General features: G+C 37.9%; 1 protein-coding gene across 1 annotated transcript in view; it reads left to right on the top strand.

The window, feature by feature from the left end:
• The window catches only part of LOC309474864 (immunoglobulin superfamily member 1), a 278,361-nt gene that overhangs the window by 202,613 nt on the left and 51,243 nt on the right, over positions 1-24,505 (top strand). The window contains exons 11-12 of the mRNA XM_082137481.1: positions 23,313-23,570; positions 23,796-24,068. Of these exons, the coding sequence (XP_081993607.1) occupies positions 23,313-23,570; positions 23,796-24,068 (531 nt within the window). The remainder of the gene's footprint in view (positions 1-23,312; positions 23,571-23,795; positions 24,069-24,505) is intronic.

The following is a 24,505-nucleotide window of genomic DNA, read 5'->3' as shown; positions in this document are numbered from 1 at the left end:
TAAGTTACTATTATACAAACCAAAAGACAGGCAATGATTTTCGGGCTACAGATGGCAGAAATAATGTTTTTTGTTGCAAAGAGAGCCAATCTACTTATGAAAATAATAGTCATTTAAATAAAAAAAATCTAAATAATATTATTTTATATATATATGACGACTTCAGATGCAAAAGCCTCTAAGTACCATCTGAAATTTTCTTCTAAAAGAGCATTTTTATCAAGTTTGTATGTTTATGTTCAGTTATTTCACTTAAATGGCAATGAAAAGTACCTATTAATTGTCATTAAAGTGAAATTACTGAACTTAAATATACAAGCTTGATAAAAATGCTTGTTTTAGAAGAAAGTTTCATATGGCACTCAGAGGCTTTTGCATCTGAAGTCTTCATATATATACTGTGTGTATATATATATATATATATATATATATATATATATATATATATATATATATAAATGAATATATATATATATATATATATATATATATATATATATATATATATATAAAATAGAGGCCTATATGATCCGAAGTAAGTTACTCGCTACTTGAGTAGTTTTTTCATTGGATACTTTTTTACTCTTACTCAAGTAACTATTAAGATTATTACTTTTACTTTTACTTTGAGTAAATATTTCTATAAGTACTTGTACTTTTACTTGAGTACAGTTTTTGGGTACTCTACCCACCTCTGTATTTGGCTAACATAATGGACTCTAGTGCTAACTTTAATAAGGTTTATGAAAAACAATAAAGAATTTTTATTTAAATAAAAAGATCTGAAGACCACTGGTGTGAGCTTTGTAATCTTTAATCTGTGGTTTATGTTACATCATAGTACCAGTAATGTTGATGCAATTTTTTTTATTTCTACAGTAAAGGCTTCTTCCTCTTTCACCCTCCGTCTCTCAGCTAAATATTGAGTCATTTCACATACTTCTTTTTTTCTGAAAATTATAGTCAGTGTCCTCAGATTTGTGTTAAATTTTTTACTGACTCTTTCAATATACAGTGCAAAACACACAGCAAATCAGCGACCAGAGTAGACTGTAGACTACATAAAATGACTTTTATGAGTTAGTTCTTATTAAGTGAATCCAAAAATATTTAAAATTAGTAGGTGCAAATACTTAAATACAGAACTCACTGAACTGCTAATTAATAATTTTTGGTGTTCTGTTTTACTATGTTGTGTTGTACTAAGTCGGCATGAAAATTAACCCTATAACTTTGTTAGTGCACATTACTAGTCTTGTGGTGAACAATTCATGTTTTAAATCAAGTCATTTGATTTAAGTGAGCCCCAAAAAAATTCTATCATTTATCAAAATCTGAAAATGTACTTCCCCTCCGGAATGGTCTTCCTTCTCTGTTGGCATCTATTTGATGGCATACAAAAACGTCTCGGGTAACGAATGTAACCTTGGTTCCCTGATGAGGGAACGAGACGCTGTGTCGAGACACTGTGTCGAGACACTGTGGGAACGCCTCTGCGTGATTACGTCATGAAGCACGTATGAAATCAGTCAAATGGCGTAATGGAACGTCATGTGACGTCATCGACCAGGAAACTATAAAGCATACCTGGGAACAAACAGTCACTAGCTTCTGATAGGCTGTGGCAAGTGGCTCACAGGCATGCAGGGAGTATGGCAGGGTGACGAAGCGTCTCGTTCCCTCTTCAGGGAACCAGGGTTACAGTCATAAGCCGAGACGCTCCCTTTCAAGGGAACTCGAACTGCGTTGAGACGCTGTGGGAACACTATACCCACGACGCCATAGTAACAAGTGCCTGTCCGTGTGAAATCTCTGCACACACTAAGACGAAAGCATCACCAGGAAGTGAAAAAAAATATCCACTTCAAGGTATAGAATTTCCTCGTGGAGGGAGCTCTGGAGTGGAGGATGGTCTCAACAACCTCGGTTGAGAGACCTGAACTAATGTCCCCTCAGAGGCCAAGCCCAAAGTTTCTACAATTCTGGGCAGGGGTGAAGGATCAACCCGCTCACCTGAGAGAAAAGGTGAGAGGAGAGACTCTAGGTCAGAGAACCATACTCTGGCCTGCCAAAACTGGGCTATTTACCCTCTGAGTCTTTATACATCTTTATAAACTATAAAGGGTTTTCTTTTATTTGAGTACACTCACAATAACAACAAATCCTTGTGGGTTTTTTTTTAAATAAAGAAAATAAACAGCTGTCGCATTCTCCGCAAGAAACTTTCTGAAAGACGTCTGGATAATGAACTGAAACTCAGCGAATACTTATGACACAAACATAAAACGTACGTCTAAAGAAAGCTTGAAATGTCTACATTTAAATAAAACAATTCACATTTAAAACAAATATTCTTCTGCAATGTAATCTGTATGAAACTAAAGAGATGTACAGTTTCTCCTGGCTCAGCTAATTATCGTTAATGGGGTCACACCCACGAGCAGAGCGTGCTATTCATAAGATAATGTTTAGAGGAGATCTATGCGAAATGGTAAACGCCCCCAACAATGCCTTAAAAATCATTAAGTTTCATCATAAGTTTCATTCACTTTCCTGCGCGTTTGGAAGATGTCACGCTACACAGGTGAGGAAGCTCTTCAGCTCGTCCTGGATGGAGAGATCGCATTTTCCTCTGAAGAAAAGCGGGACTCCGACAATGAACGTTTGCATTTTAAATAGCGACTTGATTCAGCTGTGGATACAATTTTGGATGAGTACGTTTTTATTTATGTTCGCTGGATTATTTCCAGACTTCTATTTGGATATATTTTTAAAATACAATTTATTACTGTGATGTAAATTTTTACTCCAGTCTTCAGTTTCACATTCACATTTCACATTTCTCAAGAAACATTTATTATTATTATGAATGTTGAAAACAGTTTTTTTTTTTCAGGATTCTTTGATGAATAGAAATTTCAAAAGAACAGCATTTATCTGAAAGAGAAATCTGTTGTAACATTATTCACTACCGTTCAAAAGTTTTTTGCTTAGTAAGAGTTTAGTTTTTTGTTGCAGTTGTTGTTTTTTTGAAGGAAATTAATAGTTTTATTCAACGAGGATGCCTTATATTGATCAAAAGTAACAGTAGAGAATACTGTTTCAGATACTGAAATACTTTCTATTTCAGATAAATGTTCTTTTGAGCTTTCAGTTCATCAAAGAATCCTGATTTTTTTTTTTTTTACACCGTTTTCAACATAATAATGTTTCTTGAGCAGCAAATCATATTAGAATGATTTCTGAAGGATGTGACACTGTAGACTGGAGTAATGATGCTGAAGATTTTGATCACAGGAATAAATTACATTTTAAATATATATTTAAATAGAAAACATTTATTTTAAATTGTAAAAAATAAACAGTTTTTGCTTTATTTTGGATCAAATAAATGCAGCCTTGGTGAGCAGAAGAGACTTCTTTAAAAACAAAACAAAAAAACGTACAGATCTAAAACTTTTGAACGGTAGTGTAGGTCTAAAGTTTTTGAGTAAAGTCTTTGTGTAAAGAAAATGTATAGTCCGATTACCTCTTTTAACTTAAACTTGATTTTGTGAATAAGCCAAAACAATACATTCAAAGTCTACTCACATTCATTCTCTATAGTTCCCTCTGTCACCTTCCTCATTGATATTCCCAAGGGAGGGTCTTTGTCTCTTCAGGTGTGAATCTCAGCATTATTTCTGGAAAAGAGCAAACTCATCCCCGGGCAGAGGATCTCTTTCCTCGGTATGGAGCTGGACTCGATCAACATGACAGCACGCCTCACGGAGGCCCGCGTCCAGTCAGTGTTGGACTGCGTGAGCTCGCTCAGACGCAGAACAGCAACATATGATATGGCCACTGATACAGCATCTGCAGCCGCGGTGACGCCGCTCGGATTGCTTCATATGAGGCCGCTTCAACACTGGCTCTACGGTTGAGTCCCGAGATGGGCGTGGCAGTGCGGCTCGTGCTGGATATCTATCACAGATCACAGATCAGCAACTGCATTGGCACATCAACTGCCTTGAGTTGTTAGCAGTACACCTTGCGCTGGGCCACTTCAAAACGGCGCTACTAGGCAAGCATGTACTGGTCCGTACGGACAGCTTTGCGTCCGTTGCGTACATCAACCATCTACGCTCCGCATGTCACAACTCGCCCGCCATCTCCTCCTTTGGAGTCAGAAGCATCTGAGGTCGCTTCATACCATTCATATTCCGGGCCTGCTCAACCGTGCAGCCGACGAGCTTTCACGGCAGCACCTGTTGAGACTCCATCCCCAGGTGGTCCAGCTGATTTGGAGGCGCTTCGGGACCGCACAGGTAGATCTGTTTGCCGCCCAGGACAAGTCTCACTGCCGGTTGTTCTATTCCCTGACTGAGGATGCTCTGGCACACAGCTGGCCCCGGGGCCTACGCAAGTATGTGTTTCCCCCAGTGAGCCTTCTCGCACAGACACTGTGCAAAGTCAGGGAGGACGAGTAGCAGGTCTTGCTAGTTGCGCCCTATTGGCCCAACCTACAGGTTCTATAGGTGACCTACCCCAGGCGGTAGTTGACACCATCACTTCCGCTAGAGCCCCCTCTACGCGTTTAAGTGGAACCTGTTCGTTGAGTGGTGTTCTTCTCACCAGGAGAACCCCCGAACTTGTTCGATCAGAGCTGTGCTTTCCCTACTGCAAGAAGGGTTGGCGCAAAGGCTGTCTCCCTCCACCCTTAAAGTGTATGTTGCCGCTATCGCTGCACATCACAATGCAGCTGAGGGTGAATCGCTGGGAAAGCACAACCTGATCGTCAGATTCCTGAGGGGGGCGAGGAGACTAAATCTGCCTCGCCCACTCTCGATACCCTCTTGGGATTTGTCTCTGGTTCTTTCGGCACTTCAGAGACTACCCTTTGAGCCTTTGCAATCAGCAGAGTTAAGTCTGTCCTGTAAGACAATTCTGTATTTTGAATCAAACCACCACGCGACCTTACAACAATATGCTGTATTATTAGAAAACAGCCAGCTGCTGTAAAATAATGCTGTAATTTTTACAGCAGTTCAACTAGGTTGCACATGCACTATTGTAATCTTGTATTGCACTTTTGTTTTTGCCATTTATGTGCTTGTTGTTGTTGTTTGCGTTCACAGCCTGCCTCACAAATTTCAGTGTTCAGTTTTCCACCTCGTGAAAACTGTGCAAGTGACAATAAGGCAAAAAGATAGCAATAAATTTAATTCCTATCTTGCCCTCAGCAGTCATTTCAATTCTTGCCAAAGGTCACAAGCTAAAACTTTTTTTTCCAAACATTACTTTCTCAAAAGTACTAACAAAATTGTAATTTGAAACGTACAGTAGCTGAATTCACTATATTAAGAGGAACAGGCATACATTGTCATGATCCTGGTTCTTTTCTCTCTGTCTCCATCTGCTGACTTCTCTCTGTTCTTGTTTCTCCATTCTCTCTCTCTCTCACCCGTTATCACTCACTCATCTCCTTCAGCTGCTCCTCGTTCTCTCATCCTCACACCTGCTCTCTATCTCCTGTCATTAGTCTCTCTATTTCTAGCTCTATCTTTCTCCTTTTCTCTGTCGGATTATTATTTTTGCCCGTCACGTATGTTCTTACAGTTGTGTTCTATCTACAGAAGATTAGTCCAGTCCAGTCTTGTCCTGTCTGGTCTTTATCTGCCATGTGTTACCTGGTTTGTGCTTTGCCCAGTTACCTGCCGTGGAGAGTAGCAGAGGGTCTGACGCCTCACCAGCTTCCCTGGCCTCGCTATATACAAGCCTTCCGGACCTGCCGCTTCAGTTGCCGTTTGAGTTTTCTCACAGTCTCTACCTGAACATTTCTATTGTGAACTTCCTTTGTTTGATCGGCCACAGCGGCTTTGCCTTATTTCTATTAAAGAACTATTGCACCTGCTTTTCGCCTTTTGGATTCACTCTCTCTCTGCATATCGTGACATACATATTGTTACATCCCTTTTCTTGGTGTATGAATATTAAACTTTTCACAGGTACAAATATATCAGTGCCAAACTCGACACATTTATTGTTAAAGGCCTGATAGATTAGAAATAGATAGAGATGGGCTCATAGTTGTGGTTTGGTTTCTTCTCTTTCAGATCAGTGGCATTAACCAGTGTGGGAGGAACAGCAGCTGTTCATCAGTTTCTGCTTCTTAACTTATAAAGTTATAAATACATTGAATACCATTATTATAATAAAGATCCATCAAAGTTACGATTCCGTTTCTATTAAACACACAAGAATATACTTCTCGTAATGGCAAATTTCTGTAACACATGAGGTACATTTGTATGTCTTCATTAATCTGTCATTATGTTCCTAAAGATCTGACTATCAGGAAGTCTTGAGGCTTTAACTCAGTCTGTCTTTAACCGTCAGTCATTATTCAGTCAGTATGGAGCTCAGTCAACTTCCTCTTCTGCTCTGTGAGTATTATTTCCTCTGAAAATAATTGCACTTATATTATGAAGATTGTGTTCCTGGTGTTTTTTCTTTTCTTTTCATGTTCTCAGAGCTTCAAATCTAGCTTTAGTTCATGATATATGAGTTAAAGATGAGCTTGGGAGAGGAAGTGTGCACTTACTTAGTGCTGTTTCTGAAAACAAACCTATAGAATATACCCAATAAAATTGAGGTAACAATTTGCACTCACTTTGTTTGGGTAGATTTCATCCCATATTTTTGAATAAAGAGTACCTTAAATGGCTGTGACATACTAAACAAAATTAGGTAAAGTCTACCTTATATTTCTCAACACATTACACAGCTAATTACTGAGTAATAATTACTCTATTGTTAGCAGGCAAAATTCCATCTACTTATTTTTTTATTAATAATAATAAGTCAATAGAAATAATTAAACATTACTTATTCAGAGATGGTAAAATTTACCTAAAAATAGCCAGACACAGGATTTCTCATCTATTACTTTTTTATTGACCAAAAAACAAACATTTCAAACTAACAAAGGAACTACAAAAGAGCCCTGTTACATTCATATGACTCACGTTACATACAACTTCTTCAACACTTTCCATTTAAAAATAATGGGAAGTCAGAATATACATTAAAAGCAACAGTCTTAAATCTCTCACACATTTTGTTATTTCAAACAATAAGATACTGCAATTTGATGTAATGTGTGGCGACGATGGTTTTAACACTGGATCTGAAATAAGGACTGGCATGCTATATGGATACAAACAAACATTTCATTTTTATAAACTTAAAGGTATAGCGGAGGATCTTTCCAAATTTTAGATAAGACCCGCCCTCTCCACTTTTTGAAAAGTTTGATTGATTCACCAGAATGATTAACAATTAGGATGACCAATAGTATAGGTTACCCACCAGGAAGTAAAACATCCTCCGCTATACCTTTAACACAAATTACTGTAGGTAAAAAATAATCATTAGCCTATTCAACATTCAATTTTAAGCGACATACAACTTAATATCACTCACGTGATAACACTTTACAATAAGATTTCATTAGTTAACATTAGTTAAATGGTTAGTTCACCAACATTTTTTAATTATGTCATCATTTAGGCTCACCCTCATGTCGTTCCAAAACCATAAGAATTTCGTTCACAAATAAAGATCTTTTTGATGAAATCTGAGATATTTCTGTCCCTCCATTTGCAGTCTACACAACTATTGTACCACTTTGAAGCTTCAAAAAGTTCATAAAGAGATCGTACAAACTAATCCTTATAAATTAGGCGGTTTAGCGCAAATGTTCTGAAGAAAAACAATCACTTTATATGACGAATAGATTCAATTTTATTCACATATAAACATTCATCAGTTATTGTAAATGGAAGCTCAAACATGTTCCCTTGATGTGCGAGAACCAATGAGGTTCATTCTCGTGTTACACAGCACATTTGAGCTTCAGCAGGAACCAATCAGCTTCTGTTTGTTCGCTTATCAATGTTTATGTGAATAAAAGCCTACATTTAATATGTTTATCATATAAAGTGATCGTCTCTCTCTAAACCGTTTAATTCATATGGATTTGTTTTACAATCGCTTCATGAACTTTTTGAAGAGTCAATGAGGTAGTTGTAGACTGTCAATGGAGGGAGAGAAATCTCTCAGATTTCATTAAAAATATCTTTATTTGTGTTCTGAAGATAAAAGAAGGTCTTACAGGTTTGAAATGAAATGAAGGTGAGTAATTAATGACAGAACTTTCATTTTTGGGTGATCTATCACTAACTACTTTAGTTAAAATGAACGAAGAATGAACAACACTTCTACAGCATTTATTAATCTTAGTTCATGTTAATTTCTGCATTTACCACTAAATTATTATAATAAAAAGTTGTATTTGTTAACATTATGCACTGTGAGATAATAAGAACAATGAACTACTGTAGATTAGTAAAGATTAATAAATACTGTATTGCTAATTAATTGTCCATGTTAGTTAATGCATTAATTAATATTAACAAATGAAACCTTATTGTAAAGTTTTACCACTTACGTTATACAACTTCAACACTTCCCATTCAAAATAAACGCCTTCATGGGATGAAACAGTCTGTGGCTTAACTTATAATATTCTTCTTGCACGGTCTTCAAATGTTTTCATAAAGATCTTCCTGTGGAAGAAAAAGAAAGTAAGAAATGTTTAAATTATTCATTTTTGTTTATAGATTTAATCAAGACATAAATTAACTGCATTTAGGCTTAAATCACTGTATTTAAATCACCGCCCCTACTGTCGATGACGCACTGGAGCCACAGAGGCTGCCCCCTCCCCTATCAGTTCGCCGCTCAATAGGGGTTATGCGCAACATTCTTCCGGGTTCTACAAAACGGGTGTTTACAGGAGCTGCCCCTAATATCAATTTTTATATAAAGATTTACTAATACTGCCATATTGTTTGTACATGAATAATTGTTCAATAAAAAAAAAAAAAAAGTACCGAGTACTCTGCTAGGCAAGGGGTTTAAGTTTTACGCCTCCTCATTTATTCATAATTATGAAGGTCGGCTATGTAGTATATGTAGCTTTTGCTAATGGCACATGATATAGCTTTAGGTAACTATAAGTAACTATACTTGTATGCTATCAGTAGGCTAGTTTAGCCTTTTATTTTTTCTCACAGACGATTAAAATAATCAAATGAAGACTGCATTTTAGCGATGGGTTTATAGTACCAACAGTATAATTACTACGATGTCCTGTGTGTTTATGCTGGTCAAACCTTCAATTATGTATTATTGACCCGCGGCGCCCCTTCCCGTTCCCGTCCGAGGTCTCGGTGTGGCCGGGTGTGCTCGGTCCCTCTCCCCCGCCGTTCGGTGGGCTCCCTCGGGGGGCCGGGTCCCTGGTCTCGCCGGCACCGAGGCGGGCTCTCCGGGGACCAGGGGAATCCGACTGTTTAATTAAAACAAAGCATCGCGAAGGCCCGCGGCGGGTGTTGTTGACGCGATGTGATTTCTGCCCAGTGCTCTGAATGCCAAAGTGAAGAAATTCAATGAAGCGCGGGTAAACGGTAGGAGTAACGTTAACTATGACTCTCTTAATTTTCCCAGACACAGAGCAGATCAGCACACAACAAAAACTGCTGTTCGGATGTTCCCTTTTCTGATATTTCAACATTCATGACATTTTAATTAAAACAGATACATTGAAATTTGATCAGAAATAAGAATTTTATTATAATAAGCGAAAATTAAGTTACCTCAGAGATCACCTACCGCTGCAGATGTGTACGGAAGTGAAAAGCGGAAATGATTAGACCTGTTTTCCGGTTCGAACGCTGGCCGCTCCGCATAACCCCTATTGCGAGTAACTGTCAGTAGGCCTACTATTTACAACAGCCTACAGTTTGCTAGCTAGCTATGTCTAAGTTCGTCACGGAAATATTACCTGGATGCGATCACTTACAAAACAGGGGTGCGTTTTCTGTACAACTATAGGCCTATAGCTCGCTGCTTAACTACCATAGTACGATGCATCGTTGTGAGAAATCAACTAGCTAGTCACGACTGTTTCCCGAAACCGTATGTCGCAAAGTATCGTTCAACCACGTTGGTTTATGACGTCTCACACGTGGTGGACTAATAACTTATTTTAATTAATCTGTTTGAGATCTAATTAATGCAAGATTTTGTCATATAAGTTACAGACATGGCATCTGAAGACCATTTCTAATTTTTCTCAGTTATTTTGCTTTATTACCAGACTCAATATTTGGCTCGTTCTTACATAGTAGAGCACGTTCGCACATGCGTAGTCTTCAAAAACGGTGCTTTAAATCTCTTGACAAACTAAAAGACGTAAATTACATTTGTATGTATTCTAAATAAATAACACGGGTTGTACTGAATGTCTGCTTGCTTATTTTGCTAAAGATAAGAATTTATTCAGTCTACATCTCATGTAAACTAGAAACTATGCTTCTAACCACAGCTCGAGGGCTGTCGTTCCAACCACACAAGTTTGCGATGCAGTTTGCGAACGTTCGTTGGAACGATGGTTTCGGGAAACACCAAATCGTTGAACTATGCTGATAACGACGGAACTTGCGGCCATAGTTGGCTAACGATGCTTTCGGGAAACGCACCCCAGATCGGTGTCCTTATTTAAATTTCCGAACAACAATCATATCAACAAGAGGTGGATTAATTTTGTGAAGAGCCACCTTGATGGAGAGCTGAGGATCACCACCAACATCCGCCTCTGTAGTGATCATTTAACACAGGACAGTTTTATAAACTTTCGTCGGAGACAACTGGGATTCACTGATAATCCGCTGTTACTGGTGAATGGGGCCGAACCAACTATCTCCTGCCTCGGCCTTCATCCTCCCGTCGCACCGACAACTGGTGCCATCATCGGCAGTGCGTGCCCGTGAGTCAATTTTCCCGCGAGCGGGCGTGGCTTCAGCCCAGCCAGCGGACACGCCCCCAGCGTTTGAGAGCAGACCACTGCTCATTTTTGCAAGATTTTGATAGCTTATTTTATTTTCTTGGCTGCTTTTTTTATCATTCAAATTTGGCTGGGTGGCTAATAACACATTTTTCTGTGGTGTGACAAACTCAGAACACATACTTCATTTTGACTTTACAGGGACTTTAACGTTAGACTACCCTGTCCTCAGGACGTCAACAGTCTCTCTCTGTCAAACACACAGACACTATGCATTCACTAATTTCAGCCATGTAGCCTACATAAATAATGGCATATGCAGCTAATGTTTTACTCATTAATGTAGATTTTTGCTCGCATTTGCAGGTGTAACGTTATAAGACCCTGTGACTTCGCTATCAACGCTAAATCGACCAACCTCAAATCCGTAACGCTACATCAGCCTAAGGTGTGGCGCCGACAAGATAACAGAAGCGAGCAAAATACAAATCTTTTGGTAAATATTACCATTAAATAAGTTAACATTTGCGTTATATTATATCAACACGATAAACAACAACAACAACAACAACAAAAACGTACCTGGTGCACACTTGATGGTCCCGCTGGAAGACGTTGAATTTGAATTCCATGATTCCCGCCTGGATGTTGAAGTCGGCGCATGCGCAATTTGCGACGACTGAACTAATAAATTGGGGTATTTTTTACCATTTTTTAAAATGTTGCAGTCATTACTGTTAATAAATAGGTAATGTAGTTAGAATGTACTCATTTTTATATATTTTACTTGCTAATTAATATACTTAAGTGAAATATAACTGATTTGAACAGGTTATTTAACACCCTCCTGCATATTTTTTTACAATGTTTGGGTCAGTCTGTTTGTTCACTCACTCGGTTTAATGCTTGGTGTTTGCTGTATCATTTCTGTTTGTTAGTTGTGTACAGTTTGCTGTCAAACTGAAAGACTTAAGAGAAATTAAACATTTCTGTGTTGTGAAGCTGAGAAACGTGTGAGAGTGAAATTATGCTGTTTCACAAGCAAAGAAAGAATATGCAATTATATGCAAGTAATAGAAAGTTGATCAGCTCCATGTTCACAGTGTAATAATTGTCAGATTTTCCTGTATTTGGCTGAACTGTAACTTTGGTGGCTTGCCAGTGTAGTCGATTTCTCTTATACATAAAATAAGTTATTGTGGAGAGAAGAATTTACTGAAGGTATCAGAGCAGCACATTCTTCAGCAATGATGTTAGTCTGTCTTCAGAGTCTGAACCCAAATATCTGTCTGTGGGACAGACCTTTATACCTAAAGCTAATTTACACACAAAAGACATCCAGAGACCCCTAAGAGAAACACAGCCAGTTACTTCACGGGAAGAACTTTACAAATAAAATCCCCCCCCCCCCAAAAAATCAGGATAATCAATGGATGAGTTACTAGGAACATTTAAAATACACAATCTTTCATGAGCTTTTTTTTACTTTGTGTTTTTAGTGCTGATTTCAAACTTCCAGTCTGAACACACTCAAGGTGAGTGAATTTGATTAATACATTTCATCACAAATGTGTGATTCTGTTACAAACCAGGGGCCGGATTCACGAAACAATCTTAAGAATAAAATTCTTCTTAACTGCTATTTTCTTCTTATTTTCTAACTACACCCTAAGAAAGTAGTTGTAACGGTCATCAGCTGGAGTGCCCTTGAGAGCCACCAGAGGGCACTCCACATCAGACTATCGTGATTCTCTCACAATACATTTCCCATAACTCACTGCCCGGACTCATCATCCCTGATTGCATCCACATGTGTCTCATTACCTTGTTAGTCTCAGCCTATTTAAACCATGTAGCCTACACTCATTCATTATCAGCGAGGTCTTGTTAGTTGTTTCGTCTGCAATTCTGATCGTCTTCCCTTGTTGTTGTTCCCTTGTTGTTGTTCCCTTGTTGTTGTTCCCTTGTTGTTGTTCCCTTGTTGTTGTTCCCTTGTTGTTGTTCCCTTGTTGTTGTTCCCTTGTTGTTGTTAGTGATGGCAAAATCGAGGCCTCGTGAACCAATGAAACAGTTGAACCAAATGTGCCATATTGTTTCGAGGCTTCGAATCAATCCGACACCCGTCTCAACGGTGACACCTAGTGGTCACTTGCAGGTGTTGATCTGAAACAACCTTGACGAGCCATTAAAAAAATTTGTTGTTTTTTTATTATTATAATGTTCTAATATGTGAAGCTTGTAACCTATAGGCTCCTCACTGTGCATAATGTTATTTTGGTCATGAAAAATGAATATTAATAAAAGAAATCAAGCCACAATGTCTCACTTTTTTAGAGATTTTTATTCAAAAATATTAATTTATCTGCTGTGGAAGGACTTAGCCTACTTCTTTTTTTACAGATAATTTCTCCAGCCTTTGAAAAAATCCTCTCACAAGGGACACTTGTTGCTTGTCAAATGGCGCATCATGGATGATGTATTGTTGCAGTAGGCTAGCTGATCACAATACACACATCTCACTTTATTTGGGGTTTCTAAATGGAAATGCTCCCACACCACTGATGTATGGCATCTCTTCTGGGGAGCCTCCATTTTATCTATCTATCCAAATCTATCTATATATGAATCGATCTATGTATCTAGATATGTATCTATAATCTATGTATCTATATATGTATCGATCTATAATATATGTATATATGTATCTGTAATCTATCTATATATGTATCTATCTATTAATCTAGCTGTCTATATATATTTATATCTATGTATCTATTAATGTGTCACTATATGTATACTCTGTCTGTCTCTAGCCTATCAGTCAATGTGTTGTGTAAATTTAAATGTAAGTCTAAATTGCCTATAACTAATCAAATCGCACTATGTCACTATATCACCAAAAATCCGCTATCTCAAAATCAAACTCCTCTCACAAAAACCCACGAGGTCAAAATGCGTTTATTTCACTTTTATACAGATGTGCGATTGTGTGGTCTGTTTCCGACCGTGTCAATCAAACGCTGATTCGGCGGACCACACCTGATGAAACACTAGTGAAACACTTCGAGGCTTCGTTTGGTCATAGTCACGTGACATGGGTGTTTCGAATCACGCTTCGGATCAGTGTTTCGACACATCTGCGCTTCGGGATCTCGCAAAGCTTCGGAACGACTGTTTCGCTTCAGCCATCCTTAGTTGTTGTTCCCTTGTTGTTGTTCCCTTGTTGTTGTTCCCTTGTTGTTGTTCCCTTGTTGTTGTTCCCTTGTTGTTGTTCCCTTGTTGTTGTTCCCTTGTTGTTGTTCCCTTGTTGTTGTTCTTCGATATCTGCCTATGCCCTGGTTTTCCCGTTCCTGTCTCACCCTCTGGATTGGTTTGTTTGTATGGACTGCTTGCCTGTGTATGACCCTTGCCTGGATTTGGATCACGTCTTTGGATTACTCTGTTTAATAAACTGCATTTGGATCCTTTACCTTCGCGTCTCAGAGCAGCTTGTGACAGTAGTCATGATGTGTTTCATCTCTGCAACTCTTTTTCATGTAAACTCCTGCAGTTCGTGACTTTGTTGAATGTTGTGTCTCTTTGACTGCGGCTGTAGATGTTGCTGTTGTGAGACAGTGGATTGAACTATAAGAGGACGAGATCTTCTGTTGAAAAACTTTCACTACTCAAGCTTTTTTTCAGTTTTATACTGACAGATGTTTCCAAACCAACTCTGACTTTGCAGTATTTTGATTTCATAATGCACACATGATTTCATAAGACACAGAATAAGTAACAGCTAGAGAGAACAACACTTCAATCTAACCTGATTATGTGTTTTACAATACAAATGTTCAAACACATTTTATTGTTTTTATTTATTATTTTATCACATTATTTCATTGTTTATTGTTGTCATTATATAGAAAGACCAAAGAGGAGTCACTAGCTGGCGGTACAACTGGTATAAAGACGGTTCAACCAGTGTTTTCAGTGAACGACAGGAACACACATTCAGTTCTGTTACTGAGTCTGACTCAGGTAAATACTTCTGTTATGGGACAGAGACTGGAGGATCACGCTGGTCACATCACAGTGATGAAGTTACACTGACAGTATCAGGTGAGTTTGATCATCTCTTCATAAAAACAAACTAGTTTAACATTTTATTAATGAGCGATTTGCTTCTTCACATTAAGATACATTTTTAAACCAAAATTATCTCACATGATCTTCAAACCTAGTCTCAAAGTTGACTGATTTGGGGATTTTTCACATCCATTACCAAATAACACCCTAAAAAGTAGTCATGATGTATATATTGTGTTTTTTTCAAATATAAGTGCTTAAAGACTGAGATATAATATTTGGTAACACTTTATTTTGATGGTCCCCTTTAGACATTCTGTTGACTGAGTGAAACAGCTCCTACATGTCAACTAACTTTTATTAGTATTAGTGAGTATTACTAATGAGTATTAGTTGAGTATTAATAGACTGTTAGTTTAGGGTTAGTAGAATAAGTTGTATAGGCTACTTGCAAAGTTACTTAGTCAATTGAATGTCTAAAGGGGAGCATCAGAATAAAGTGTTACCAATTATTGATAATACATGATACAACAGAGAAACAAAAATCAAAAGCAAGAAATATATAAAAAAATATATTTAAAAAAAATTAAGTTTCAAGATTCTTTGTCATTATAAAAATGTATAGCAAAATTTAAGCAATCCTTACGATACCATCACATATAACTTTGTGCAAACTAACATTTAATTTAAATAAATACAATTTTAAGGAGAATACAAACAATGTGATAACTAATATACAGTACAATACATCAATAAACAATGTCAAAATCAAGAAAACTCAAAGACAATATAAAACAATACACACAACCAGTGCAAGCAAGGCGACAGTCAAATATTGCATAGTAAGCAAAAAGTACTGCATGATATTGCACACAATGAAAACAGAGGTAAGTGCAAAAGAATGTATCCCGATTGAAATAATATAGTGAATATGTATATACACTGAAATATACAGACTGTGTTGTTAACCTTGTAAAGGTTGAGATATAACATGCCCTGTCAGATTGGTGCATTTCTCAGTAACGAGTATGTGTGTGCTGGCAGTGTTCAACTCACGTATGGCGCTGGGGTAAAAACTGTTCTTGTGTCTATTGATCCGCGATTTGATGGACCTAAAACGTTTACCAGAGGGCAGCAATTCAAACAAATGATGACCCGGATGGAAAGGATCCTTTAAAATGTTTCCTGCTCTTCTGAGACGGCGTGCAGTGTAAAGCTCTTTTAGGGAAGGCAGAGGACAGACAATGATTTATTTTTGCAGAGTTGATTACTCTCTGGAGAACTTTCTTATCTGCCGCTGAGCTGCTGGCGTACCACATAGAGATGCAGTAGGTTATCACACTCTCGATGGACGATAGAAAGACACTATAGCGGCTGCTCTTGTCGGTGGTTCTTTCTGAGAATCCTCAAGAAATAGAGTCGCTGCTGTGCTTTATTTATTTATTTTTGACTGCTGCTGAGGTGTTTGTGCTCGAGGAGAGATCCTCGGCGATGGTCGTGCCCAAGAATCTGAAGGCTGGAACCCTCTCCACGCAGACCCCGCTAATGTGCAGTGGTGTGAGATTCGTGTTGTGGCAGCACAAATTTGGAAGCACAAATTTTGTGCAAATTTGTTGATAGTGTTGGCAGAATGGGTTGGGGTGCAGTCATGAGTGTAAAGGACGTAGAGAAGTGGACTAAGCACGCAGCCTTGTGGGGCACCGGTGCTGAGAATCACAGTGGAGGAGGAATGGGGACCTAACCTAACCGTCTGGGGGCGGTTGGTCAGGAAGTCCTTAATCCAGTGACAGATAGATGAGGAGAGACCTAAGTCCAGCAGTTTGGCTGCCAGCCTGTCAGGAATTACTGTGTTGAACGCTGAACTAGTCAATAAAAGGCATCCTCACACAGCAGCCTTGGCGTTCTAGGTGGAGCAATGCTGTGTGCAGGGCAGTAGCGTTGACATCTTCGGTGGATCTATTGCAGGGTTCACCAATCTCGGTCCTGGAGGGCCGCTGTCCTGCAGAGTTTAGCTCCAACTCCAATTAAACACACCTGAACCAGCTAATCAAGGTCTCATTAGGCATACTAGAAACTTTCAAACAGGTGTGTTGGAGCTGGTTGGAGCTAAACTCTGCAGGACAGCGGCCCTCCAGGACCGAGATTGGTGAACCCTGGTCTATTGGTTCTGAATGTGAACTGATGTGGATTGAAGGTGTCTGGAAGGCTGGCTTTGATGTGCTGTTGAACCAGCCTCTCAAAGACCTTCATAATAACTGGGGTAAGTGCAACCGGGCGGTAGTCGTTAAAGACCACTGATGACTGTTTTCTTCAGTAGTGGGATAACTGTTGCTGACTTCAGGCAAGATGGAATGGTGGCTGTTGACAGGGACAGGTTGAAGATAGTTGTGAAGACTGAAGGAGAACTGGTCTGCACATTCTCTGGGCACCCTTCCCATCAGTCCATCTGGGCCTGCAGCCTTCCTTATATTAACAGCTCTGAGCACTATGGAAGTGAAATAATGACAAATGTTTTTGAAACAAAAAAGCTTGTTGAATTGCACTACTTGAAAAAATATGCATTGCATTAACCCTGCTTGCATTTTTATAGGCTGAAATTCAACATGGTTGTATATTTAAGCTGTGAATATTTCAAATCAAAACATTTCACACATGTTTTAATTCATTAAAATTCAATAACCATTCACCTTTAAAATTTCACTTTCAGAATATTTATTCTGTTTAAAAATACAACCTATAATATTTGACAGGCAATATTCCATTTTATTTCGCTTTACAAATTTGCTTCCACAAATTCAGTGGTTCAAATTCGAAGGAAAATTCAATATTTGACATCCGGGAATGGCAGGAATATCAGTAGATTGCTGATTTATAATCTCCATAGCTGTTAGTCGACCTCACCAGCAGGGGGAGCAAGCGGCTGTTGACGAAGAAAATTATAGAGCAACGGGTGAGAGACTGGGGCTGTGTTCGAAACTGCATACTCAGGTAGGCCTACTTAATTTCAATAAGTATTTACTTAACGAGCGCTAAAAGAGTAGGTACTTTATAGCCTGATCTAGTTAAGTATGAACGCAAACCGGACATCTGCCATGTTGACGTTATCATGTGACCTTCGACGCGTTTTCACACGCGTAACAACTTAAAAGATTTGAACGACACGTTTAATTCATCTATCTGTAAATGTCTTGATATTGATTAAACTTGCTCATTTTGTGGTCTTTTTGAAGAAACTGCTGCCCTTTTATTTTGTGAATACATTTAGGGTTGATTTAAGTTATTATATGTAACCCTACTAATGTGACCCACCATTTTATCCTTAACGATATTTATTTTAATTACAAAATCCCCAAATTGTCATCTCTTTAATTTGTTAATTTCTTTATTCTATCCACACATTTTCAGCCACAAGCAAAAGTGGCTTATTGCTTGTTTTCCTTTTTTTCTTGTTGAATTTAATTCTCATTTCATCCCTCAGGCCTAGGCCTATAAATAACAAAAAATATATATATATATATTTTGTAATGTCTGCACAAAGGGCAGCTGTGCGAAGATTCGCCTTTGGAGAAAACTGTTGATTTTATACTCGAAAAATTTAAGTATCATTAATATTAAAAATTAATAGTACCCCAGAATGATTTGCATTGCTATCCCACCCCAAAACATACAATAATAACAACAATAAATGCTGACCAATACTTAATTATATTACTTTTTACTGAAAATGATATAATTCAATAAAACAAAATGTAATGTATGTCATATGACATAGCTATGCATGAATACACTCTAGATGTGTATATAGTGAACTACATTTTCATTCAAACAATAAATAAAGCATTAATTAAATAATGATATTTTATTTACTGACAACGAGAAATATTAATAAATTAGTAAAAGAATGAATCAAAGTCACCATCACACAATAAACAAATGCATATACAAGTCAACACTTGAAACAAAGCTTTATTCAAACTACAATCATGTATGTAGGCTACAGGCGCTGAACCTCAAATCCTTCTGCCATCTCAACACAGCGGTTCCCATTCTGCACCTTTATTCTGATGAAACAACTGACCACCAGAGGTGAGCCGTTACTTCGTGCCTGAGGTTGTTGCGTGATGTGTTGTGCTTCACAATCTGAGGCAATAAGAGCAGGTGGAGTGATGGAGGGTCTCATAAGGGCAGGTGGAGTGATGGAATGTCTCATAAGGGCAGGTGGAGTGATGGAGGGTCTCGTAAGGGCAGGTGGAGTGATGGAGGGTCTCGTAAGGGCAGGTGGAGTGATGGAGGGTCTCGTAAGGGCAGGTGGAGTGATGGAGGGTCTCGTAAGGACAGGTGGAGTGATGGAGGGTCTCGTAAGGACAGGTGGAGTGATGGAGGGTCTCGTAAGGGCAGGTGGAGTGATGGAGGGTCTCGTAAGGGCAGGTGGAGTGATGGAGGGTCTCATAAGGGCAGGTGGAGTGATGGAGGGTCTCATAAGGGCAGGTGGAGTGATGGAGGGTCTCATAAGGGCAGGTGGAGTGATGGAGGGTCTCATAAGGGCAGGTGGAGTGATGGAGGGTCTCATAAGGGCAGGTGGAGTGATGGAGGGTCTCATAAGGGCAGGTGGAGTGATGGAGGGTCTCGTCCATGGCACCATCTCCAGGATTCAGCTCTGTGCTCTTCATCCTCAGTGCTCACACCAGCCTGCTGACATTTCAGATCCTACAAAAATGCACAAACATAACACAAAAGCAGTCATTTTAACCGCACAATGTCATTTGATTTCAGTATTATTTAGAAGACAAAAACTTTTTTTTTTTTTCACAAATGCCGCCATCATCTTTCCTTGCAGGTCCTGCTCCACCACCAAAGCTGTGCAGCAAATGCACAGAAATCAAGAATTAGAAAAGTGCTGTAATAGCTCTGTTTGAAATTACAATAATTAAAATAAACTACAACTTAATATTGAAATAGTTGTTGTTATTAATTTCTGTAGTGTCACTCAAAGCCTTTGATGGCAGAATTCAGCTTCATGAGCCACTCTTCACTGGATAAGCAGATGTGTCCCTGTAACATCCAGACCAGATTCACATTACCTCTGTGATTTATGAGCTCAACACTACATTTACATGTTGAGGTTGTTTTAACTTTTATTATTTTATTACATTTATCAACAAATGGACAAATAAAACAGATAACTTATGTTTAGTTACTTTATAGATTTGTTCTACATAATAGCACACATGCATCACTCAGATGTCTATTTCATGTTGTGATGTGCTCTTCTGCAATATTTATTGAAGATTTTCATGTCAGATGTAAATAGACATTTAAAATAAGCGTCTTTAAGATGTATATGGTTTATGTAAATCCACTTTAGAGACGTAACTTACGTGTCCTTACTGGAGCTCCCCTGTTAGCTAACGTTACATAATAAAACGTGTTTTTACAGCAAAATCACAACTATACTATACTGTGTAACGTCTTTACACCTTCAACAATTCAACAGTTTACTCTACAGTAGTTCAACACATGCAATTTTAACACAAGGAACCGTGTTTACTCACATTTGAAAGCACCCGAGTCGCTGATCTCTGCGATGTTTGATAATGACGTATCCTCTCGCGTGGCCTCCTGGGATAGAAAAGTATCCATCGGATGAGCACTCAAAATTCTGGCTGGAAGCAGTAAGCCATCCGGAAACTTCTCGCCTACTCTTTTATGAATACTTATGCTTCGAACATACTTTTTCTTTCATGTACTGTTTTCGCCTACTATATAGTAGGAAAGTAGGCATATTCGAACTCACTTAAGTCCGAATCTCGCGATAATTAGTACGTCACCCAGGTAATTCTCGCTTACTCTTTTATGTATACAGAGGATTCGTACATACTTTTTCGCTCGCCTACTCTTTTCCCCATACTATATAGTAGGGAAGTATGCGGTTTCGAACGCAGCCTCATTCATTCATAAAAACGGATTTACATGTGTTAAAAAAATTAACACATGTAAGCAGCTTTCTCTACCGTGAATGAGATTATAATGTTATTCACCGATGCGGATGTTCAGATAAAACGTTCAATCTGAGGTAGTAGACATTTCTCTCGGTTAGTTTTCTTATCTTTATATCGTGGCTGTGCTGCAGAACTAGGATTCCCTCAATACATCATTCTCCAGGATTCCCCTGCGGTCAGGACACTTAACGCTTATTGGACTAATACAGTGATCTAAAAGACCAAACTCACACCTTATTGGGGAAGGGGATGTAGGCTATACTAGATATAGGAACAGGCAAGTGGACTCAGAATATGAACGTGACGCGCAAAGTTTCATGCTGAGCGTTTCCCAGTGAAATACTGGCATTGGCTTGACACTGGATATTCGATATTTGCACATTTAGGGACCTTCTCTAAAGTTACAAATAACATTGGTACAAGTTTCTAACTTCATTAGCATTTTGAGAGAATGACTTACGGTCATAAAACCAACTGTAAATTGTTCATGTAGGTGTCAGGCATGATGCAAACTTTTTAGATAGATGTTGATATCATGAGGTAGGCCTACTGAAAAAATAGCAATATTTAGCCTACACATGATTTGACAGTTTATTTTACAAAATCTCAAAATTCTAAAAGGTGTCATGCCTGGCATGCACCTACATGAACACTTTACAGTTGGTTTTATGACTGTAAGTCATTCTCTTCAAATGCTATTGAAGTTATAAACATGTGTAGCAATGTCATATGTAACTTTAGAGACGGTCCCTAAATGTGCGAATATCGAATAGGCCTATCCAGTGTCAAGCCAATGCCAGTATTTCACTGGTAATCGCTCGGCATGAAACTTAGCGCGTTATGTTCATATTCTGAGAATTTTCTGTCGAATTTAAACCATTGAATTTGTGGAAGCAAATTTGTAAAGCGAAATAAAATGGACAGAAAATTGCCTGTTGAATATTATAGGTTGAATATGGATTATTGATTTTTTATTAATGAAAACGTGTGTGAAATGTTTTGAATTGAAATATTCACAGCTTAAATATACAACCATGTTGAATTTCAGCCCATAGAAATACAAGCCCTAAAAATACAATGCATTAAAATGCAAGCAGGGTTAATACAATGCATATTTTTTCAAGTAGTGCAATTCAACAAACTTTTTTGATTCAAAAACATTTGTCATTATTTTACTTCCATTGAGCACACTCCTCACCCTGTGTTAATGAATGAGGGTCCATGTCTGTTGGGGGCAGGTGAGGTGGTGTGAACGTCTGCTAGAGTCGTTGTGCTTGAAGTGGTCCTCAATCTCTCTTTTATACTCTGCTTTCACACCCTTGATGGCTACATACATACATATACACTGTAAGCGTTGAAAAAATTCAAATTTTAAGACAAAATTACATTTCCTGGCTTTATAACTTCTCATCATTTCAAGGCCTCAGTATATTTGTGGTTGGGCTAAAGACATTAGGCTGTGGTGCTGTTTTCAAAACTTTGCATTTGTGAATGAAATATTTTAAGTAGTGGTCAACAATGTATTCCAACTTTCACCATATCCCAAGTAATAGATGGAATTTTTCATATTTTTTGTTGTATATTAACCAAGTAAATACCTCAGTCCAAAAAGTTTTAACCAAATTACATTTTAAACGAATTACAATTACAAAAAAAAAAAAAAAAAATGAATGATCAAAAGTTTCAATATTACTATTACAAATTTGGCAAGTGTTTGAATCTGCACTCAATTTTAATCTTCCTTGTCTGGATAAATATCACACATCATTTTAAAATGCACTTCTTTACGTTTAGGTAGAAGGGGAAATAGAAGATATTTGCTTCTCAATTTCTTGAATTAATTGCTTTTATCCATCATGTGCAATATTGAACAAATACCTCTTTATATCATTGACCAAATATCCTCCAAACCCAAAGATTTTCTTTGAATTAATACTATGAATAAAGCTTTGCCTGTCCATTAATCTGAGCAGATGCAGGTTTGGTTACAGCACCACCTACTGGTCAGAAACTATACCAGTTTATCCAACACTATCATCTACTGTATCATTTTAAATGTTCATGTGAACTGCTGCACCTGCACAACACTTTGTTGAATGGTGTGTCTCTTTGACTGCTGGTGTAGATGTTGGTGGTGTAACACTGTGAGTCGAGCTCTGGATTATTAACACAAAGATTGTGGCTTTGAACCTCTATTGTCTTAAGTTTTTGCATTGTCTCATAATGTTGACCTTTTTTCTTACATTGTCTATGAAATCAAAATATATGAATAATTTACCAGTGAGAGAATGAGATCATTTGGTTGAAAACGTTTCAGGGCTCATGCTCCCAAATTCCCAATAATTTTATATTAACAGATTTTCCCAAACCAACTCTGACTGTACGGCCACAGAGTTCAGTGTTCACTGGAGACTCAGTTACTCTGAGATGTGAGCTGGATAAAATAACTGGATGGGAGTTTCTCTGGAGTAAAGACTCAAACACTGAATCTCCTGAAGCTGAAACTATAACAATCAGTCGTGTGAAAGTCTCTGATGGAGGAGAGTACAGATGCAGAGCAAGAAGAGGAGGATATTACACAGATTACAGTAAACCAGTAGCAGTGACAATACATGGCAAGTGTTTTACCTCTCATAATGAACTACTCTGAGAACACTATATGAAAATGATTTATAAAACACTAAATAAACATAGAGAACAAGACTTCAGTTTAACTTGATTTAGTGTTTTATAATTGTTCGTACAATTGAAAAAACAGCACATTTTATTACTTGTATTTATTTTATTATATTATTTCATTATATATTTTTTTTTCAATGTTTATTGTTATTGTTCTACAGAAAGACTAAAACCCAAAGTGACCATTAAACCTGATCATCATGTATTCAGAGGAGAGACAGTCACTCTCAGATGTGACATATATGATGGAGGAGTCACTAGCTGGCGGTACAACTGGTATAAAGACGGTTCAACCAGTGTTTTCAGTGAACGACAGGAACACACATTCAGTTCTGTTACTGAGTCTGACTCAGGTAAATACTTCTGTTATGGATTTGAGACTGAAGAATCACGCTGGTCACAACACAGTGATGAAGTTACACTGACAGTATCAGGTGAGTTTGATCATCTCTTCATAAACACACACAAGTTTAACATGTTATTAATACGTTTTTTTTTTTTTTTTTTTTATCAGAGCAGTTTTAAGTGTTTCTCGACAGAAGTGGTTGATTTTGACACAGAAGTGTTCAGATTTTTAGTTGTCAAGCAATAAACGTGTGGCCTCAGTTTTCTTTTGCTTATAACTTTGAACCCTTTGAACTTAAAAACAGGAACATTTCCCTGATCTCAAACTGAAGATGATGATTTCAATTTCTGAAGTCTCAGTGAGTCGTCAGATTTTGTAAATATTTTGTGAACTTTTTTCTCTTCTTGACAACTGTGGTTGATATGATCTTTACACAAAGCCTCCCAAAAGTTATTGGCTAGATTTTTATTTATCATTTTACATTTTTCAATTTAACCATTATCATATTACACCCTAACACAGTAG

The sequence above is a fragment of the Leuciscus leuciscus genome (assembly GCF_965113295.1).
Source record: "Leuciscus leuciscus genome assembly, chromosome: 1".
In the NCBI taxonomy this organism is placed as follows: Eukaryota; Metazoa; Chordata; class Actinopteri; order Cypriniformes; family Leuciscidae; genus Leuciscus; species Leuciscus leuciscus.
The sequence above is the reverse complement of the archived record's forward strand: the minus strand, read 5'-3'. Positions and strand labels throughout refer to the sequence as shown.